The following is a 20,579-nucleotide window of genomic DNA, read 5'->3' as shown; positions in this document are numbered from 1 at the left end:
TCTATTTGGTGATTAATATTATCATAATATAAAATATGTATTATATTTATATAAATTTTTTTTAAAACCACTACAATTTACATCTATTCAAATTAATTTCTTAATGTGAACAGTATTGAAAAATGTTTTTTTTTAAATAAGATAAATATGTAATACCTATAACATTGTTTTCAAATTAACATAATTATGTTATAAATTATAAATTGTAATACAACTAGTGCTACGGGTAAATAAAAATTGTAATAGTTCTCGATAAGTATTCAGTTCAATAATAACCAAGTAAAATATTATGTATACGTAGGTAAATCCTATGATATACATATTACATTATGAGTAAAAATTATGTATCGAAACTGAATTTATGCAAAAATTAATTATTCTGTTTGTGATAAATATTTGTGTTTACACAATACATAATACATAAAGTATTCAATTTGGTAAGTAAATAATATTTTGCTTTTGGTATTATAGTGTTCTTATAAATGAAAATGTATAATATATAAAAATACTTCTTAGAACCAATTAACACTAAATTCTATACTCATATTTCTTGAGCACAAGGAATGGACTTTGCTTTGTTAAACTAACCCTTTGATAGGTTGTTACTCTATGATTATATTAATTAACATGAATTTCATATTGGTTCAAATAATAATTTGTATTTATATATATTATATAAAATTGGTATAGATTTTCCGACTTGCCTTGTGTTGTTACACAATTTTTTTTAAAACACAAAATAATATTTAGTTCAATATTTGTTATTAAAATGTACAACGTAAGGCAATTTCTATAAGTTTGTGATTTTTTAACCAATAAGGAAATTTTAACGAAAGTTTCAGAGATTGTTCTTACTGAACATGATATCAAGAACTTTTAGAGAAGTCTAAACTACTTTCCAAAATTCATATAGTGGTCGATTGAATTAGTTCACAAAGATCTATATAGCCGTAAAATGAAGTAACTGGAGTTTAATAATACCGAGATACACACCGATACCCACGCCGTCGTATTTTATGTTTGTCAATGTTTCCCAGGCAAAGGTGAGTATATTATACAGAAAATTTAGTATATATTTTAATAATTAAAAGAATAATTTATGATATTGTCTTTGAAACCTAAATCAACAAATTGTATTAAAATATATTTAAATCGAATATTTACTATTTGGCATTAGATGATTGCCACTCAATTGTAGGTCATTTTAGAGTAAGGCTAATATTAAAGGGATTTGAAAGAATTGTTTTTCATTCTTCAATAGGCTATCTAAATGAAATGAACTTGAACTATAAATTTAATACATATAAAGTTACATTATACAGTGTCATAACACTCATAACAGTCACAACTCATACTGTATAAATGTACAATAGACAAAGAATGAAAAAAAATAATAATGTGTACAATAATCTTGAATTCTTGATGTCTATTGTCTATATAAAAATAAAATATATTATATATATTATATTTAAAATATTAAAATCTCTTATTATCTACGAAAAAGTAACCGTGGTAGTAATTCAAGTTTTAATCATGAACATTAAAAATCTTCAAGGTAAACATTCAAATGAATATATTTGTTCATTCTACCTATGCCTCAACAACCGTGGTGATGAGATAATACTGTTGACTGACGGGCGACACTGGGACAGCGATAAGTTCGATTTCAATTTTCAACGAACCGTACTCGATATTTTCGTAGTATTCACTGTTCGTCCAATACAATCGTACTTCGACAGTTCGTCAGTACTCAGTCGGTAGACCTTGATCGTGTTTGATGATTCGACATTTCCAATTCTGAATTCGTATTTTGTTCTTTGCGAAACCCGTCACACGCGTTAACATAAAAATCATAATAATTAATAATAAAAATGACAACAGAATAAGGTATAAATTTTAGTTACGTTTTGGCGGGCTCCAATTGCGAATAGTATTAAGACGAGTGCTGTCACTTTAGTTAATCGTTCTAGCCGCTCTATACTGATAGATTTTATTTTAATAAATAATTAATATCGATAGAATATTACATTATAATCCATATATGTCCAGCAAACCGTACACACCACCATGGATGGAAATGGACTTGCCACCTCGCCGATACTCGAGGAAACATTTTACGCGCTGTCAAGAAAGCAGTACTCATATAAGGTGTCACTGACGAACGAAGGTCTACACTTGACCAAGAAAAGTGACGATGGGACTGAGAAAACCGACCTGATACACATCCGCGATATAATTGGCTGTAAGTGCATGCGGAATAGTGGCAAGTCCGGCCACTGTGCCTGTCGGCCGGTAAAAGGAGGCTCAACAAAAGCCACCAAAGACACCACAACAGAAACAGATGAGTGTCAGGTGCGAGTGCCGTATGTAGAGGCCGGTGATTACAGTGCGTACTTAAGTGTATATGCATATGTACTGAAGAATGTTGGGTCTAAGAACGAGAAGCGTGACAAGATGACTGTCACACTGAGGTTCAGAAACTTCAACAGTTATGATGAGAACAACCGAGTGGCAGCGAAGTGGAAATTGGCCATCAAATCACTATTACGGGCTAGGTGTGAGGACGGTACTATTGTTGCACCTTCAGACGACCATTACTTAGGTGAGCACAATTGAAATAATAATAAAAAAAACATTCTTTAATCCAAAATGTTTAATGGTACAATCATAGAAATTAAGGAAACCCGAAATACGAATACTTGTTAATAAAGTTATTATCATATAACCGCATAAAACTAAATTACTTTATGAAATATTTTTCTAAACTATTTATCTGAGTTTTACACTTATTTATCAATACAATATTGATATGATTATATATATTTATATTTTGATTTTTAAACCCTTTATGCAAGTATAATCAAACAATTCAATTTTTTTTTTTAATTTACCTACATTTGAAGCATAGTTTTTATTTTAAGAATTTAAAGAGAATATTTGTAGGTTTTTTTTAGATTAGACAAACAACATATTTAGACTTTTTAAACATGACTTTAGTTATGAAGTTATGTTTTTTTTTTCAGTAAAAATCAAACATTTAGTCATACAGTATCAAGAGGTATCATTAGATATTTTAGTAGTATGATTTCAGATCAAATAGAGTTTTTGGTTGACTTTTCAGTATTCATATGCATTAAAAAACTTGTTTTATTTTAATAGCAAATCCACTTTTTATCTACAGATTCAAATAGACTAATTTTTGTACTATAGTTTTTTTTTATTGCAAAATTAACAAAGTTAGAACAAGTTGAATTATGTGAATAATATAATTCAAAGGTTCCCAAACTTTTAACAGTATGGATTAATTTTAGCAACCTTCAATATACTAATGACTTTTTTTTATTGTTTCATTATTAATCGTCATCTTTACAACTTTTAGTCTAACAGCGTCACTGGTACAGTGGCGTCATTTGGGAGGGGGGGGGGTTGGCAACTTGGGAATTTGCCCTAATCTAACATTTACATCAACCTTAAGTCGGCACATTATAAGAAGTCTTATTTTTAACTACTAAAGGCCATTGTTATAAATCATAATATTGAATATTGATATTTTATTAGTAAAAATTTATTGTTAAATTTTTTGTTATATTTTTTAAAGAAGTTTATTATATTATTAATCAAGATGTTTAGTATTTAGTATTTACATTATGTGACTGTAACTACTTGTAAATCTGCAGTACTAAAAGGTACCTATTACCTATTTATTATTTATTTACACATTACTCAATTATTCTATATTTGACTTTCTAATTCTAATAAATACAAGTATTTGACAAAATTGTTTATATTTAATACTTCAAAATCCTATGTGTGACGTTTATATACCTGAAACCCCTCACCAACTATGGTACTATTCTATGTGAACTGTGTGGAAAAAATTTTGAGTCGGCAAATCAGTTAGCAATTGCCCTAGTCATACAAAAACTGAAATGACACCACTGCACTGGTGGACATCTAATCATTAGGGATAATAATCAATGATAAAACAAATTCTTATGTCAATGTACAATATAGTTACACAGAAAATACTATGTCTTGTTTATTTTAAATTTTATAAAAATAATTCAAAGTTAACATGACTTGTCAAAAATATAACTGTGACCCATAGTTTGTGAACGTCTGATATAGTTAATTATTCGTTTTTAGTACTTTGTTTCAAAATTTATTCGAATTAAAAAAAAAATACAATAACACATTAAAAAATAATTTATTTAGATGTTAATTAATTGGCACTAGTATTTAATTGAGTATTTTCTATGTATAAATTGCCATTTAAAAATATTAAGGGGATTGGAAGCGATGATTTTTTGTCTTTGTCTAACACACATGCAACATAAGATTATAGATGTGTTCTATTTCCAATGTACCGATTGATATAATGAAGCGATAAAAATTCTAAATACAGATTTGAATTTGCCATCAAGTTTTCTTGAGATCAACTTTCTCACATTTTTTGATTTTTACTACTCCCAAAATTGAAATATGTCAATTTTTTAATTACTCTTTTTTAATATAATGTTTTTCGGATTTTGGGAGGATAAAATCAAAAATGTGGGAAAGATGATCTCAAGTAGACTTTATGACGAATTCAAATCTGTATTTAGAATTCTTATCGCTTCATTATGTCAATTGGTACGTTGGAAATAGAACACTTCTATAATACTATGTTGCGTGTGTGTTAGATAAAGACAGGAAATCATCGCTTCCAATCCCCTTAAGGATATCTCAAATATAAAATAAGGGTTAAAATATTACTAAAAACAGCAATTATTTATACATTTTTACTTACTCCGGGACTTACTCTAACTTCGTCAATTTTTGTCATTATATAAAAGTTTAAAAAAAAAATAATAAGTTGTACACATCATATGAGCTATAAAAGGTTTACAATGTTGAAAAGTTTTCAAACTTTATATTTTGGTTCTCTATTTAACTTTCCAAAAACTACATTTCAATTTAACATGAACACGTATTATATCAGATACGACAGCATTAATAAATAATATATTGAATAATTTTTACATCATTGTTTTTAATATAATTTATTTATCTAAAAATATATCTGTTTAATCTACTTGTTAAGTCTTTATATTGTTTTCAAATCCATAGATACCAAATACTTATATCAAAATTTAAAACTTTTAACATTTCTGTTCTAAGTACTTATAAAATAACTTTTGACCTTTGGTGATAACCTGTTTATAATTTGTATTACTGATTAGTTGAATAAATGTTAATTAGCAATTTATTCTTTTAATAATTCTAAATTTCAAGAAATGAGTGTTTTGTTTTTAGAAAATTAAAGTTAAAGTTAATAAAATGGTAATCAGTAAATATTTAGAATATAAATTAAACACATATTTTACTTTATTAGATAAGAAATAATTTTAACTAAGAACCTATACTTAATTTTAGTGGTCCTATATTTGTTCAATTGTATGAAGAAGTCATGCCACTTTTTACTATTTTTGATTACTATACAAAAAAGTATAATCCACTATTATAACACGGGTGTAAAATATAGTCATAGTCTTGTTTCATCAACAGCCCGTGAATTACTATCGGGTCATCTGTAAATTCAAATATATTAGGTAAATTTGCATTTTACTTTAATATAAATTAAATTGTTTTCAGTATAACTAAATGTCTTATAAAATTTAATTTCAAAATACTCTTGTAATCCTTATTTTAGTATTTATCTATCACTGTTAAAATGTCTTTGAAAGTTACTGCCATAATGATAAATTATGAATAGAAATGTTGAGAGATAATATTTATTCTATTTATTTCATGTAATATTTGAAATTCTGGAAAAAAAAGTTAATAGGGAAAAAACCCAATGGAAAAATTAACTAAACATTTAAATATTATTAAATTATTTATTTAGGTATTTTTTACAATTCATTACGCTTATTGTAGGTTCTACATACATATTATATACAAATAATAAATAAATCTATTATTAATTTAATATTTTTAAGAAAAAAAATAAAACTACTAAAGTAATAAAATAAAAAAAAATAACATTTAAATATAATTAATAACTAGGTTTAATAATTATAAATAGTATATTAAAAAAAAAAGCACATATTATAATGATACAAGGATATTGTTATTAACTAAGTTGTGATTACTTTGTATATACTAAGTACTCATATATTAACATATTTTATTAAATTATTACCATGATACTATGTATTTTAGGTCCATATTCCAAACATAACAGAATAAAATCATACATATTATGTATAATACTGCAGATAAATTGTAGATTATAATCTGTAAATATACTAAAATTATCTTTTTTATTATTTATAATATATTTATTAAATCATTATTTTGGTTTTTTCATATATCATATATAAAATGTAAGTTTGACAATCAAAATTATATAGAACATAGTGAACATACCCATATACCCATAAGAGTAGATACCTACTAAAATATTGAGTTAAAAATGCACCATTAATAATTGTTAAAAGGCTTATAAAATACATTAATTAATAAGGTATTTATACAGTATATGCATATGTCCAATAAAATATAATTTGCTAAGATTTATTTATTATTCAACTTATCAATAATGTAGGTAAATAATTTTTATTTACTACTTTGTTAATGATATTTAATTAATAAAAATAGTGTATAACTTATCACCTACATTATTAATGTATTATATATATTATTATGAGTTATGACCATATAAATAAATGTACAATACCTACAGCTTCATTATAGAATAATTCTTCTTAACTTATTATTTATATAACTGGCAACCTATAAACTATCAACACCTTAATAAACATAATTATTTATTAATTAGCTTTTTTTAATCTTGTATTGTATTATCTACTATAATATTTTACTTCATAGATTAATATGTTGATTGATTATTAACTTTTGATTTTATATTATTTTTATGTAGACCTTGTTGTCTAACCCTAAAAATGTATTCATCATCTGTCATTACTTAAGATAACTATTATTTGTTTATTTTAATTTATTTTATTATGTTTGTAAATAACTTTCAATTTTCATTAACAATTAATATATTATTTTGCTATAAATTTGTTCCTACATAAATATATTTACTTAATTCCGTTATTGTAATTTATATAACAAAATATGAAATTATTTCAAGTTCACACTTCATATTAATGATAAAATTGTATCTTAAAATCATGTTGCTTATTGTTGAATATGCAAACATATTGACATATTAAGCTGTCAAGAATCAAAAAAATTATTTTTATATCAGTAGTATAATATATTTGTGTTATAGTGTACCACAACAAGTGACACCAAGTAATAAATATAAATCAGTTCAATATATTTTTGATCAATGTTAATTGTGCATGATAACTAATTAATAAAGATCATCAAAGGTTATGTCTAGTCAATTTGTGAATTAATATTGATTAACTTTTCTTGGTTTCAATATTTGAATTAGTAGAACTGTGGGACCATAAAATGAAAGAATACTTCATTTTTTTTCTTCTTTAAATCTATTGATTTTGCAACAATGTGATGTTTTATTATTATTATAGAACATATTAGAGAAATTGTAAAAAAATTCTTTGATTTCCAACTTTGAGGATGGTTTTTGATAATAAATTAGATCTAATTGATACTTTAATACTTTACCCTTGGATAAGTTAATATTGAAAAAAAAATAAGAATTTTTACACAAAAACAGTTGAAATTGAATTTGTTTTTTTGAAATAACTCATATACCATTAATACTTATGATTAACATCTTATGTTTATATTACCATTCTCTGTAAATGACCAAATGTTGATAAAAAAATTTATTCTGCTCAATCAAAAAATTTCAAACTGTAATACAGTCCTTAATAAGTTATTCATATACCAATTAAAAAATATTGAATAAACACAATCCCAATATTTTTCTTTATAAGCTTTTTCATAAGTAGTTAATACTGTAACCAAAAAAATTAAAATAGTATTTAAGTACATATTTTTATAAACATTTGAATTTCGCATTTAGACAAAATTCAATATTTAAACGAAGAATAACAATTCTAGTAATTTAGTGTTAAAAAAAAGTTTAAAAAGTAATATTTTCAGTCAACTATAATTCAATCTATGTTATTACTAATAATTTATTTTATTATTATTTTATTTACTTTAATAGCAATTTAAATACATTATAAAATGTAATTGCAATATAGGCTGACAGATCATCTTCTCAGCATGGTTTTTCATGATTTATAATTGAATTCAATAATGTATATATAATAGTGATACAATGATAGGGTAAACTTGACACCCACTATATAGCAAACAGTTATCTACTTTCTCTCAATGTATATTTTGGTAGATTGCATGGGTATTTGTTTTTAATTAAATATAATTAATTAATAATTATTTATTATTCATATATCTACAATAAGTCATTTAAGCTTCAGTCCCATAAATATATATGTTTTTACATAATATCTTGACTAGAGTATTTCGATTTCTTATAATTCACTAACTATATTCTATAACTAAAATGCTTACAACTGTTAATAAAAATTGATTTTTAATTTTTGTTTTCTCAAATAGGTAGTAGTATATGTTGAATTTATAAATTATTATATTATATGAAATATACAATTATTATTTATTAATTTGGATCGAATCCCATGATAATATAGTATTGCATATTATAGTAAATAATAAATATAGGGCTTTATTTTGAAATTGTACGTATCAGGTCAATATAATATGTCCATATCTCCAATCAAATGATTTCATGGTCAATTTTTATGTGTATGAATATCTATTTTTTTTAAATAGGTTTGCCATTTTTCTTCCAAATAAATTTAAAAACAATTTTGAAAATTGTATCATTAGATTTTATAATATTAAAATATAGTATACTACAAGTAAATAGGCTAAGTATAAAAACAACTGCGTAACCATCAGACCTAACCTGGCATAATAATTTGTCATAATATCCATCATCTGTTATGAATTATTATAAACTATTTTCAAGGTCAACACACAATCCTGTACATTATTATGGTTTTATGTTAATATCAATAATTACAGTAATAATATTACGGTTCATCGTCATTGTTCTAGTTGTAAATAAACAAATATTTATTAATTAACATTGAGATAATGTCTATTAACATGATATTTATAATGGTCACTGAGTTATATCCATGATTATAGTATTTTTGTATAATTATGTAGTTTCAACTTGCAAGTTACATATTTGTATATTGTATATAATAGTAAATAAAACACAAGACACAAATAGTAAAAAACAGTCATAATTTTAAAAAATGTAGTGCTCTTTGGATAAACTAAAAATGTGCTACCCAGGGTTACATTAATATGTTTGCTTCGTCCTAAATACAACCTTAGGCACAATGTCATAATATTTGGAAAAACTTTAAACCATACAAAAAGAGAAAGATTAAGAATTTGAGATTGTTTATAACTATAAAAGTGAAAGAAAACATAAAACAGCAAATTTTTTCTAGTCAATACATTTTCTAATTATATTTTGAAGAACAGTTCATTAATATTGTCTAGGTATGTATACTTTATATTTAAACATTTTGATCAGAAAGTAACTTTTTTACAATATTAACTTCAAAAAGTTGTATTATCTTATTAATAAAAAAGGTTTTTTTTATTAATTTTTATTTAATTTAAAAAATATGGTGAATATTTCTTTGCATATCATTTTAATAAATATTTTTAAAATATTCCAAAATTCGTTCATACTGAACAATATGAGAAGGATTTATAGGTAGTATAAAGTATAATTCACTTCAGCGAAAAGTAAAATACCTAATTATAATTTCCATGCTAAATTAAATCAAGAATTAATTCTTTTAAAATTAATAATTTAATTGCACTAGATAATGTTAATATTTTATCAGTAAACACCATTTAAAAACAAAACAAATAGGTAATAGTAGGTATTTTTAATTATTGAATTAATTATATTAATACCTTTATATTAATACCTATATTAATTGAATAAATAATTTATGTTATTTAATAATATTTATTGATGGCTGCAGAATTGAAATTATATATAATAACTAATAAGCAATAAAAAATTATTAATTTTAATAATTGTATGTATTTTTATGTTTCAGGTAATCATTTATTAGTGATTGTGAATCCAAAAAGTGGTGTTGGAAAATCACGTGAAATATTTCAACGTAAAATAGTACCTATTTTAAATATGGCTGATGTTGACTACGATTTGCATATTACATGCATGCAAAATGATGCTAGGTAAATATATTTGAAGTATTTATAATCAACTATACTTACCCGGAACTTGATATAAATCTATATGTACATTTGTCCTCCATTCAATTAAAATTAATCCAGGATTTCCTCCTTTGACATCATCTATTGTTTTGCATTTTTTATCCTCACTGCATTAGCCCCATATACAATCACTTTACTTATTACATTAAGTTACATTTATCAGATGTTTCTGTTTAAATATAATACATTGTTAGATAAACTGCCTCTAAATTCACAACCATTTTTGTTATAAATATTTTATGTAAGACCTTAAAATAGTCTATAAATCAATAATTTTGTTAAATTTTTAAATTTTTAGAAATTTACCATTCAATTATTATAATATAATATAATGATATATGTAATGCTAAATCTTTATTGTATAGACCTATTTTAAAATTACGTGTGAAGGTCGATCACTATTGTCGTTATACTTATTTACATTTGTTCAAATATCATTCAGTTAAATAATTAGTGTTAATACAGTCCTTTCAAATTTGTTAAAATCCTGTTCAAAAAACCTATAATTACAAAAAAAAGAACTAATTTAAGCATTTTACTCTAACAAATCCAAGGACATAATGTTAGTTCAGTTGTTTTAGTCTTACCTATTTAATCTTTGTTTACAATACATATATAATTTATTTAATATATTTACTAACATCTATGTTGCATTTTATGTTTTATTCTATGCATTTTTGGTACATTTATCAAATTATACCTCAATAGAAATACTATACACCTATTTGTCTGAAATATTTAGATATTTTTAATTATTCAGTTTCATTTAAAAAATGGAATTTTTTGTTTCGAATTAAATATTGATCAATAAATAAAAGTAATTAGTTTGTATTCTATCCATGATTATATCATATTCTATTACTTCTATTAGGTCTGGTTTAAAACAGTGATATTTACTTTAGAATTAAATATGTGTTAACCTTGATTATTATTGGATATACATTTGCATTTCTCTTAGATAATCACCTGATTATAGTAGAAAAGTTATAATTGTGCGTGATTCTTATTTAATTCGATTTTTTGATGATATTTCACACTTTTTTATTGTTATTGACTATAGTTATCATTTTTTATTTAAATGTTTAGGTAAATCATACACAATTATTAATTATTATTTAAAACCATACATTTTAATCATAACTACTAAAGTCATTAAATTAAAATTACTATGATATTAATTAGAACATTTATAACTTATATATGGCTGAAGTATGTAGGAATTTTCCATATTATTTGTCCATGAATAATTTGTTCTTATTTAAATCTTTGACTTTGCTTATCTATTTAAAATAACAAAGATATAATTAATTGATAATCACGCCGTATCTTGTTCAGCTGAATTTAACTAAAATCAATGGTATTACCAACATTTTGTTACCAGCAACACGGCATAGTGAATTGAGAATGCACCTTTATTCATTATTATGTTTATATATAAAAAAAATGTATAATGATTTAAAATTAAAGAAAATAAAGTTTGATCTATTTTAAGTTTAAATGAAAACTAACGTATGTCAATTGGCAATGGGGTATTAGGGTGTACAATATTTATTTATTACCTACATTATGCTTTTATTAATAATAATATATATTTTAAATTTTAACATTTATAATAGTTTTATTACTAACTGCTTTTCTTATTATTATGTATTTTTCTTTGAAAACTTTCGGTTGATAAAAAAAACTCCGAAGATCTTAACATTGAAAATCGAACCTAGTTGGTACTTATTGAAGGAGGCAATTTGATGATAATGAATACCTACTATAGTTTTTCAATCAACATATGTATTTGAAATATATTTTTTATAATTTGATATAATATGTGGGGCATAGAAACTGACGTCTGACGCATATTAAAACAGTAAAATACACGTGGACTAATAATCTCACATAGTGATACGTAGGTATCCTGAAAAAACCAACGAAAATTAAATTTAAAAATAATCTAAGAAAAAAAATAAAATTTTCATAAAAAAATACACTTTTTTCTTTATGTAATACAAAAAAATAAAAATTACAAACAGGTACCTATTAGCTATTAATGTCTAAAACAAACAGAAAACTACACACCATATTATACAATAATGCAGTACTATAAACTAGATTGTATATAGATATTACAGACCATAAATAATTTATGGTATTAATTATTAATGATGACATTGATTTAATAAACTTTTTTGTGGGTTTTTCTGCAGGTAACTAATATCGGCCATTTAGGTCATAATAAACATAAGTCTAATAATAAATCATAAATTCAAAAAAATAAAATGTAGTACGTAGGTACATTTGATTTTTTTTTAATTGGTATTTTCATTTTGGTTTTTTTGCTTACAACTAAACTAATACGTATGCTATAAAAACATTTAAAAATAATTATTATATAAAAAATATATTTACGTATTACGACAACTCGATTACCTTTAGTATTTTAAATCAAATTTTCAATTTTAATTTTGCATTGTTGGCAATTAGGTACTATTATTATTACGATGCGTTTAAATTTTAAATGTATGTACATATATATTTAAATGTTATGTACTTGTAAGAATGTAAGATAAGTTATCCCTGTTGATAATTCCAATTAATTACCTGCAATTATGTATGATATACCTATGTAATATATATATATATATTATATCCTCCTCCGACCTCCGTTGTCTTAAATATATGTAGGTTACGAAACGCGCATTTAATAATATAATATATGCTGTTAAGTATATCGTAATATGGCGTTTTTATGTAATAAATCTGTGTTATCGGTTTGTAAAAATGTATTGTGTACGCGAGTTATACTGGAATACTACCGTATAAACACGTCCATTCACGATGTACAGAATAAACACGTTTTGTTTTCTATCTATTCTTGCGTACAATATTTTGTCTCAGTAATTTCGGAATTCGACGCCAATTTACACAATTTATACGATGGCGAAAAGCGACGATCGACAATGCCATATTATTACTGTGTGTATTACCCGCAATAAATTCATATACGTAGCCCTTCAGCCCTTTGGGTACCTATATATTATATAAGGTTACCTAACCAATATCTATAGTATAATATACTATTTTCCATCTGTGCTTTTCTTACAGGATTACGTGTTCCTAATAGATCGTCAAAAAAGTAAAAGTCTAATGATTGTTTTATTTTCTATTTACCGATTTGGAAATGTATAGGACGTATAACAAAAATTACACTAACAAAAACGATACTAGTTTGTAAATTGTTTACTATTAATAGTAGCATAATTAACATCTAATATTTCATAGTTACATGTAAAAGAAATAAGACAGTTTTCTAAAGATTCTTAAATATTGCATATTTTATTTGTTCTAACAATAATTGTTATTGTAAAAATTGAATGCCAGTATTAAATATTACGGAAAATAATTCATTTAAATTACTTTTTAACAATATTTTAATAATCGGTACTTATGCATCGTGCATATGATGCTTTCATCTGTTATTAGGAACTTGATGAGAACGAGTAACATCTATAAATGGGGCCGAGGTGTGGTAGTGCTCGGCGGTGATGGGCTTATGTTCGAAGTGATTAACGGTCTCATGGAACGATCAGACTGGCAGCGAGCCTTCGAATATCTGACCCTGGCCGTCATACCTGGTGGTTCCGGCAATGGGATGGCCAAGTCGATAAGTTTCGAGACCAAGTGAGCTCAAATTTTATTTTATACAAACTACTGCACATTGAATGCAACCAGTTAAAAATTTATAGCGAACCTTACAATCCGGATCCCATTCTCATATCAGCGCTAAACATTGTCGGCGGTAACAGGTGTCCAATGGATCTAGTTAGAGTCGAGACTCTAACACAAGTCGTATACTCTTTTCTATCGATCGGTTGGGGTTTTATTGCTGACATTGATATAGAGAGCGAGAGACTTAGGATGATAGGTAGCCCCAGGTTTACTATATGGAGTATTGCTAGACTTATTGGTAAGGCTCGTCATTCGTACGCGCTATGTAGTAGCGCGTTTACAGATAATTTCCGTACGTAAACGTTATGTTTATATTTTTTTTATAGGTCTAAGGAGTTATCCCGCCCGATTGTCGTATTCCAAAATTGACAATCTAGAAACCGAGACCAGAATGAACAATTATGCGAGAGGCTCGTCAGGTGATTTCCAAGAGGTCATCGACGACGAACCAGTATCGATTGAATTCGGAATGGATCCGGTAAATACAATAAAGTAGTGATTACGCGCTAATCTGTAACATTTCTTGTTTTAAATTAATAATTATTTTTTAAAATTATTTTTGCTTAGTTACAAGGAGACTTCGAAATACCACGTGAGCGGATCGAGAGTTTTTCGTCGATAATATCCAAGCGCACGGCGTTCATGTCTGTCAACGAAGCGCCGAGCTTTTCGTCAATACCAGACGTAATCGAGGGATCCGAAGTTTGGGTGCGCGGACCTATATCTAAACTCCCTCCGCTTTCCGATCCGGTTCCGTCAGACTGGGTAGTCGTTGAAGGTAAGAACTTCAACTACATTATTAATATAATTCAACGATTTAGTTCTCACTATATACACCGTATTATTTTATCGCTAATTTATTTTCATATCTGATTTTTACCAATTATTATTTTTGTATTTCCGTGTAACAGTATTATATCTGCTAGTTTTAGTATTCGTTCAAATAAATAGAAAATAATCGAGTAATAAAAAAAAATAGTTAGAAAGAAAGGAATTTATATTACAACAGTTAGCTTAAATATGTTGGTCGGATCGCATAATATACAAATATTATAAAAATACAACTATTATGTTTATTTTGTAGACGAGTTCGTGATGATACATGCTTCATATCTATCTCACATAAGCGAAGACGTAATACTAGCGCCCAAATCAAAATTGAATGACGGTGTGATCTGGCTGCTTGTTATTAAAAATGGAATATCCAGAACGACTTTCCTACAAGTGAGTGAATCATTATTTAGTGATAATATTTACGAAAATCTTTTCAATAACGTATTTACACTACAGCTAATGATACCTTGTTAAAAAAAAGTTTTGCCAATAAATATCATAAATAAACAAAAAGTTTACTCACACACATATGCATAAATGTATAATATATATATACATCTATCATTTAACGACAAACACTAATCATTTATGTAAATTTTTATATTTTTCAAAAAAGCAGATTTTATCTAGTTGTATAATGCTTATAAAATATAACACATAAAAATATCTAATAGTTTTCATTTTTTCAGAATATTTTCAAATTTCATAAGAATGTTAATCTATAAAATATATTAGATATTGAATGAATAATATTTTCATTTACAAGCATTTTAGTCAAGATAGCTGAAAGAAAAAAAAATATAAAAATCGTAAAAAATGACGAGTCATTATAGATATATAAATATATTAGATATTAGTACTACAAACTACTCAAAAATTGACAGAGATAACAACATTATAAAAGTGTTCACCATTCATAAAATCGTCTATAATAAAAATTATTCATATCTATATCGTTTATACAATTATTTCAGTGTCGTTCAAAAATCGTTGTAGGACAAATACCGCTCCCATAATCTAATATGTGTGAACTTGGTAGTTGGTTGTACCAACGTAATGTTTCAAGACACGTGTGTTCCTTCTATTGAACTTAGTGACGGCTTTACCTATGTATCTATGATTCAGGTTAAATCTAAATAAGCGGCGATTGATTGTTGTCTAAGGTGCTTCAATATGGTCCAAATTAAATAGACCTTGCAGGGCCCAACTGTCCCTAAACTCTCTATACCCGTAGGAAATAATTAATTGTTTACATGGTTTCTAACGTAGAAGAAATCGGTCGAATATCACATTACACTCACATGTATATAACACAGTAAAATCCCGTTATAACGAAGGCATAGAAGTCCCCTGCTGAAAAGCAGAGCTTATAAAGAGCTTATTCGAATTTTCGTTATAACGAAAAAAAATTCGGTCCCCTGGAGTTTGTTGTAACAGGATTTTACTGTATATATTAATAAAGAATTAGTTGTCAATTTTTATAAAAATAGAAGTTTTAACATTTATATTCACACATATTGACATTATTTTGGATGTACATCATAGTTAGTACAGTACGTTAAAACGGATCTGCATTTTACGTTTTTTTTTATCGAGATTATACCAGTATACTCGTAGTACTATAGTCTGTGGGCAGTGCGTGTTCGAATGTTAAAGCCTATCGAGAAATCATTATTTTCTCGGTGCCCTTTCCTTTCTATGTAAATGTTTTTTTTTAATTGAGCCTTTATTCATCGTTTAATGCAGCGTTTCTCAAAATGTGGATCGCGGCCCACTAATGGGTCGTCAGTCAATTTTTAGTGGGTCGCGAACAATTTTTTGAATTATAATGTCAATGCTGTTATTAACTATAACAGAAAACAAGCACATATTTTGCTACACCTCATTATTAAAAGTACATTTATAAAAATAAATTGATTATAATAATCCTATAAAATACTAAATATATATTACAAATTTATACATATTTAAATAAAACATTTGTTTTTTATAACTACTTTTTGAAAAGTGAAACCATATGGGTCGCGAAAGATTTTTTGGGGTAAATTTGGGCTGCAGTACTAAAAAGATTGAGAACCACTGGTTTAATGCATTGGTGATTGAATATACATAATCATATAAATTGCTAAAATGCTAAAATGTAGCTAAGCACAATTTACCGCCGTGGTTAAAGACAATAGAATTTTACCATCACCACTATAGTGTGATAGCGAATAGGGACAATTGAACGTAAAAAAAATATATAAAGAAAATAAATAATATTACAATAGATCATTATCAAAATATATTAATAGATAGGCCTTTACGAAGTCTAAATTATATAGTAACTACAATATGTCAGTATGCGACCAATGACCATAATATTACAATATAAATTTGAAAAGAACTTAAATTTAGTGTTATTTTGGGTCATTTGGGGCTACAATTACAAGAACACTAGAAATTAGGAAGAACTTTTCTGTAAATTGTTCTGAACTTAAGTTACTATGTATGTGTATATGTAATACGGTATCGTAATATATCAACGAAAATAGTAATACAAACACAAAGAAGAAAGTAGGTATTTAGAATTTATACTCGTTACTCGTTACCTAGTTATTACACAGACTCTTACTTTGCGTAATCATGTTTAATGTTTTTTCTTCATCGATTATTTTATTGAATTTTAAAATGTTGATTATAAGTACATTTTTATTTTTGATCTTAGCTGTAAAAAATATATAAAATTAACAATTCCAAAAAAATAAAGAGAGAAATGCTAATGTGGCTTTCACTTTACTTATAAGTTTATGCTTACATTATCTATCTCTTGCATGGGTTGAATGTGAAGGTACTTTCTTTAAATTCAAATATGTCGAACATTATTTAAGAAATACTTTAGGTCAACACTTACTACGGAGTTTATTACCAGTGAATTTCTTAAAAAGACATTCTGAAATCTGATCCATTTATACTATCGATTCTCTAGAAATAAACACATTTAATAATAAAAGTTAGATATTGAATAGGCAATAAGTTACAAAAATGTAAAATAAATTTGATGATTATCTAACATTTCTTTGGTTATTAGTGGAGCTTGGGATTTAGTACGCTAAAGTTATAAAAATGTACATTTACATAAGCATAAAAATATATTTAAATAATGATGTGTGTATTTTTAATTTAAAACCATTTAATACATTTATATACCTGTACATACATATACATAAGTATATAACTATATAAGAAATGAATACATATATATGCATATACATTATTTTTTTTTTAATCATTGACTATTTTTTATATTATTGTATAGCCCACAGGTACATACCAATTTAAAAACAATTTATATCTAACTGATTTACAAAATACGTAATGGAGCAATACTTGAAATTTTTTCTTAAGGCATTTAAAAAAGTAAATACATTGAAAACACAATTACAAATTGAAAACAATGAATATTTTTATGCGATACGCACGATCTCCACAATTGATTGTTTAGTGTTTACTGCCATAGCCACATAGGTACCTTTTACCAATTTCATCGAATAAAAACCGAGATAAAAATACGAATTAACTAAATAAGTCCACAGTAATTAATCGTGTAATTTAGCATGTTCTTATCTTAAGATACGTTTTTAATAGAATCGTGATCGTAATAGTAAAATGACTAAAATTTGGACGCTCCCGTCAATCCACTTTCAATAACCTAATAACCTACAATTTCAAATTACCTAGTTTAAAATCAATTAGTAAAATAATGAGTTTAAAATATGTTTATTTTAATAACAAATTACATCTTTTGTGTAAATAATTACAAATATTTTAAAATATCAATAAATCTTTAAAATCTATTTTTATAAGTGAAAATTTAAAAATTTTCATATTACGCATAGTCCCGGTCCCTTATTATAAAATATATATACAGTAAATATTATATTTAATAATTGTAAGCAAAGTAAATGATTTTTTTCCATGTGGGGGGATCTTCATAAAATGTCCCGTTAAACCAACAATGGCCATCACCGTTTGTTACAGCGTTAACCTAAACTAACTAAATATTTATATAATATCAAATATCATTGACTACAAATTTATAAATAATGGTATTTATAATCAATGATACTATGTATCTGTTAATATAATATTCCAAAAATGTATTGTTGGTTTTTTTCAAATATCTAATATTATTTTAGTATCTCAATCGAGCTCATTAAAGAGATAAACTTAAAAATCATTTTTTTTCTTAGCCATTGAATATTTTTTCCATCACAATAATACCTAGATGGATGAGATGGTTAGGAGTGAAAACATTTGTATGACCCATTCTCCAAAATACTATCTATCATAGGAATCAACAATTGTGATAAACTGATAACTTATAAGTTTCCATAAAAATTTCTGTGAAAAATAAAATCTGCAAATTAATGTTTTCAAGCCTTTGCACATTATAATATTATTAACAAACCGCATACATAGACTATGTGATAGATGCATCATAATGTACTTACCTAACTATTGTAAATTAAATGTACCAATTAATCTTTGATTACATTTTTTATATTAGTTAATCGGCTATGTGTTGTATTTTTTTCATGGTTCGCAGTTTTTGTTGGGCCTGTCTTCCGGAAACCACTTGGCCGTACCCAACGTCGAAATGATCCCCGTGCGAGCGTTCCGGCTCGAACCACTGTCGCAAGGCAGCCACCTGGTAGTCGACGGCGAAAAGCTGAAGCACAGTCCGATACAAGCGGAAATCATGCCCGGCATCACTAACGTGTACGCCCGGCAAAAGTTCTCCTGATGGCTCGTCTCAGGCGGGTGCGATCGAACACGACACAAGAGTGATGAATACATTATTTATAATAATGTAGTTTACGTAATTTGTTATTTTTTTATAATTTTTTAAATCCACAGAAAATTTGTCGATATTATTACCTCGCTCGTATAATATTATGCATACCGCGTTGTTGTTTCCCGCCTCTTTTGTTGCTCGAGAGGCGTGTTTTATATTTAATTTATTATTAACTATCAATATTTATTTTGAATTATTCGTTCTATTCGCCACTAGCGACGTTACCATAATGTAATATTATATTTTTTCTCTTTAAATTATCCTCGTGTTATGGGACCATTTGTTTATTAGGTGAATAGGTTGTTAAACGTTACGTTATAATTATTAAGGTCAAAAAAAATATGATAATTAACATATAGTCAATAATTACCGTCTTGGTAAATGAATAAATTATTTGTATTTTTTCTTCGCTCAATCTTTATTGTACCCAGTGCTAACACTAAGTTTTAGGAGGCTCAGGACTGAATATTTTACAGTACATAAAGCACACATCAACATATCAACTAATATTATTATTTTTATATTGTAATAGCTAATATATATATATATATATGTAAAAAATATATAGTATAGATATTTGGTGTTATGAACACAGTGTAGAATAAGAAGAGATTTTTTCTCACAGAAACATGTTAGTGCGATGGCCTGCTTGTCCGTCCTTGATTGTGCCTAATCGAGAATTATGGAATTACTTTACAATTACAAGTCAATTACGTATGTCTATCATTGTGATTATACTTTTTGTACTACTTAAGTTAAAAAAAAAAATAATAATAAAGTTACCATGAATTTTAAATTTGCTGTTGTTCTTTACAAAAGTTGATACCCACAATTTGGTATTGCGGTTGAAAACTAGTTATTAAATGTCATTTCCATGTCTAAG

The 20,579-nt window shown here is 26.1% G+C and overlaps 1 protein-coding gene across 2 annotated transcripts; it reads left to right on the top strand.

The window, feature by feature from the left end:
• The first annotated feature begins 1,001 nt into the window (after positions 1-1,001).
• Positions 1,002-20,492, top strand: LOC132923514 (sphingosine kinase 1). Of its 2 annotated transcripts, none has more exons than XM_060987560.1 (9): positions 1,002-1,043; positions 2,050-2,602; positions 10,125-10,266; positions 13,780-13,977; positions 14,043-14,263; positions 14,352-14,503; positions 14,593-14,803; positions 15,110-15,249; positions 19,448-20,492. In XM_060987560.1, the coding sequence occupies exons 1-9, from the start codon at positions 1,017-1,019 to the stop codon at positions 19,643-19,645; spliced, it is 1,842 nt and encodes a 613-aa protein (XP_060843543.1). In that variant the 5' UTR covers positions 1,002-1,016; the 3' UTR covers positions 19,646-20,492. The 2 variants fall into 2 exon arrangements, with proteins under 2 accessions (XP_060843543.1, XP_060843544.1); XM_060987561.1 differs by lacking the exon at positions 1,002-1,043 and adding an exon at positions 1,650-1,887.
• Positions 20,493-20,579: the final 87 nt, after the last annotated feature.

This window comes from Rhopalosiphum padi, chromosome 2 (genome assembly GCF_020882245.1).
Source record: "Rhopalosiphum padi isolate XX-2018 chromosome 2, ASM2088224v1, whole genome shotgun sequence".
Classification (NCBI taxonomy): Eukaryota; Metazoa; Arthropoda; class Insecta; order Hemiptera; family Aphididae; genus Rhopalosiphum; species Rhopalosiphum padi.
The sequence above is the reverse complement of the archived record's forward strand: the minus strand, read 5'-3'. Positions and strand labels throughout refer to the sequence as shown.

What these genes read in the sequence shown, in the direction of transcription:
- LOC132923514 (XM_060987560.1), top strand. Translation starts at nt 1,017, where the DNA reads ATGTTTGTCAATGTTTCCCAGGCAAAG. An exon ending in TCAATGTTTCCCAGGCAAAG is followed by an intron (nt 1,044 to 2,049) that starts GTGAGTATATTA and finishes ATATATGTCCAG; the next exon opens with CAAACCGTACACACCACCAT. An exon ending in CCAGAACGACTTTCCTACAA is followed by an intron (nt 15,250 to 19,447) that starts GTGAGTGAATCA and finishes CATGGTTCGCAG; the next exon opens with TTTTTGTTGGGCCTGTCTTC.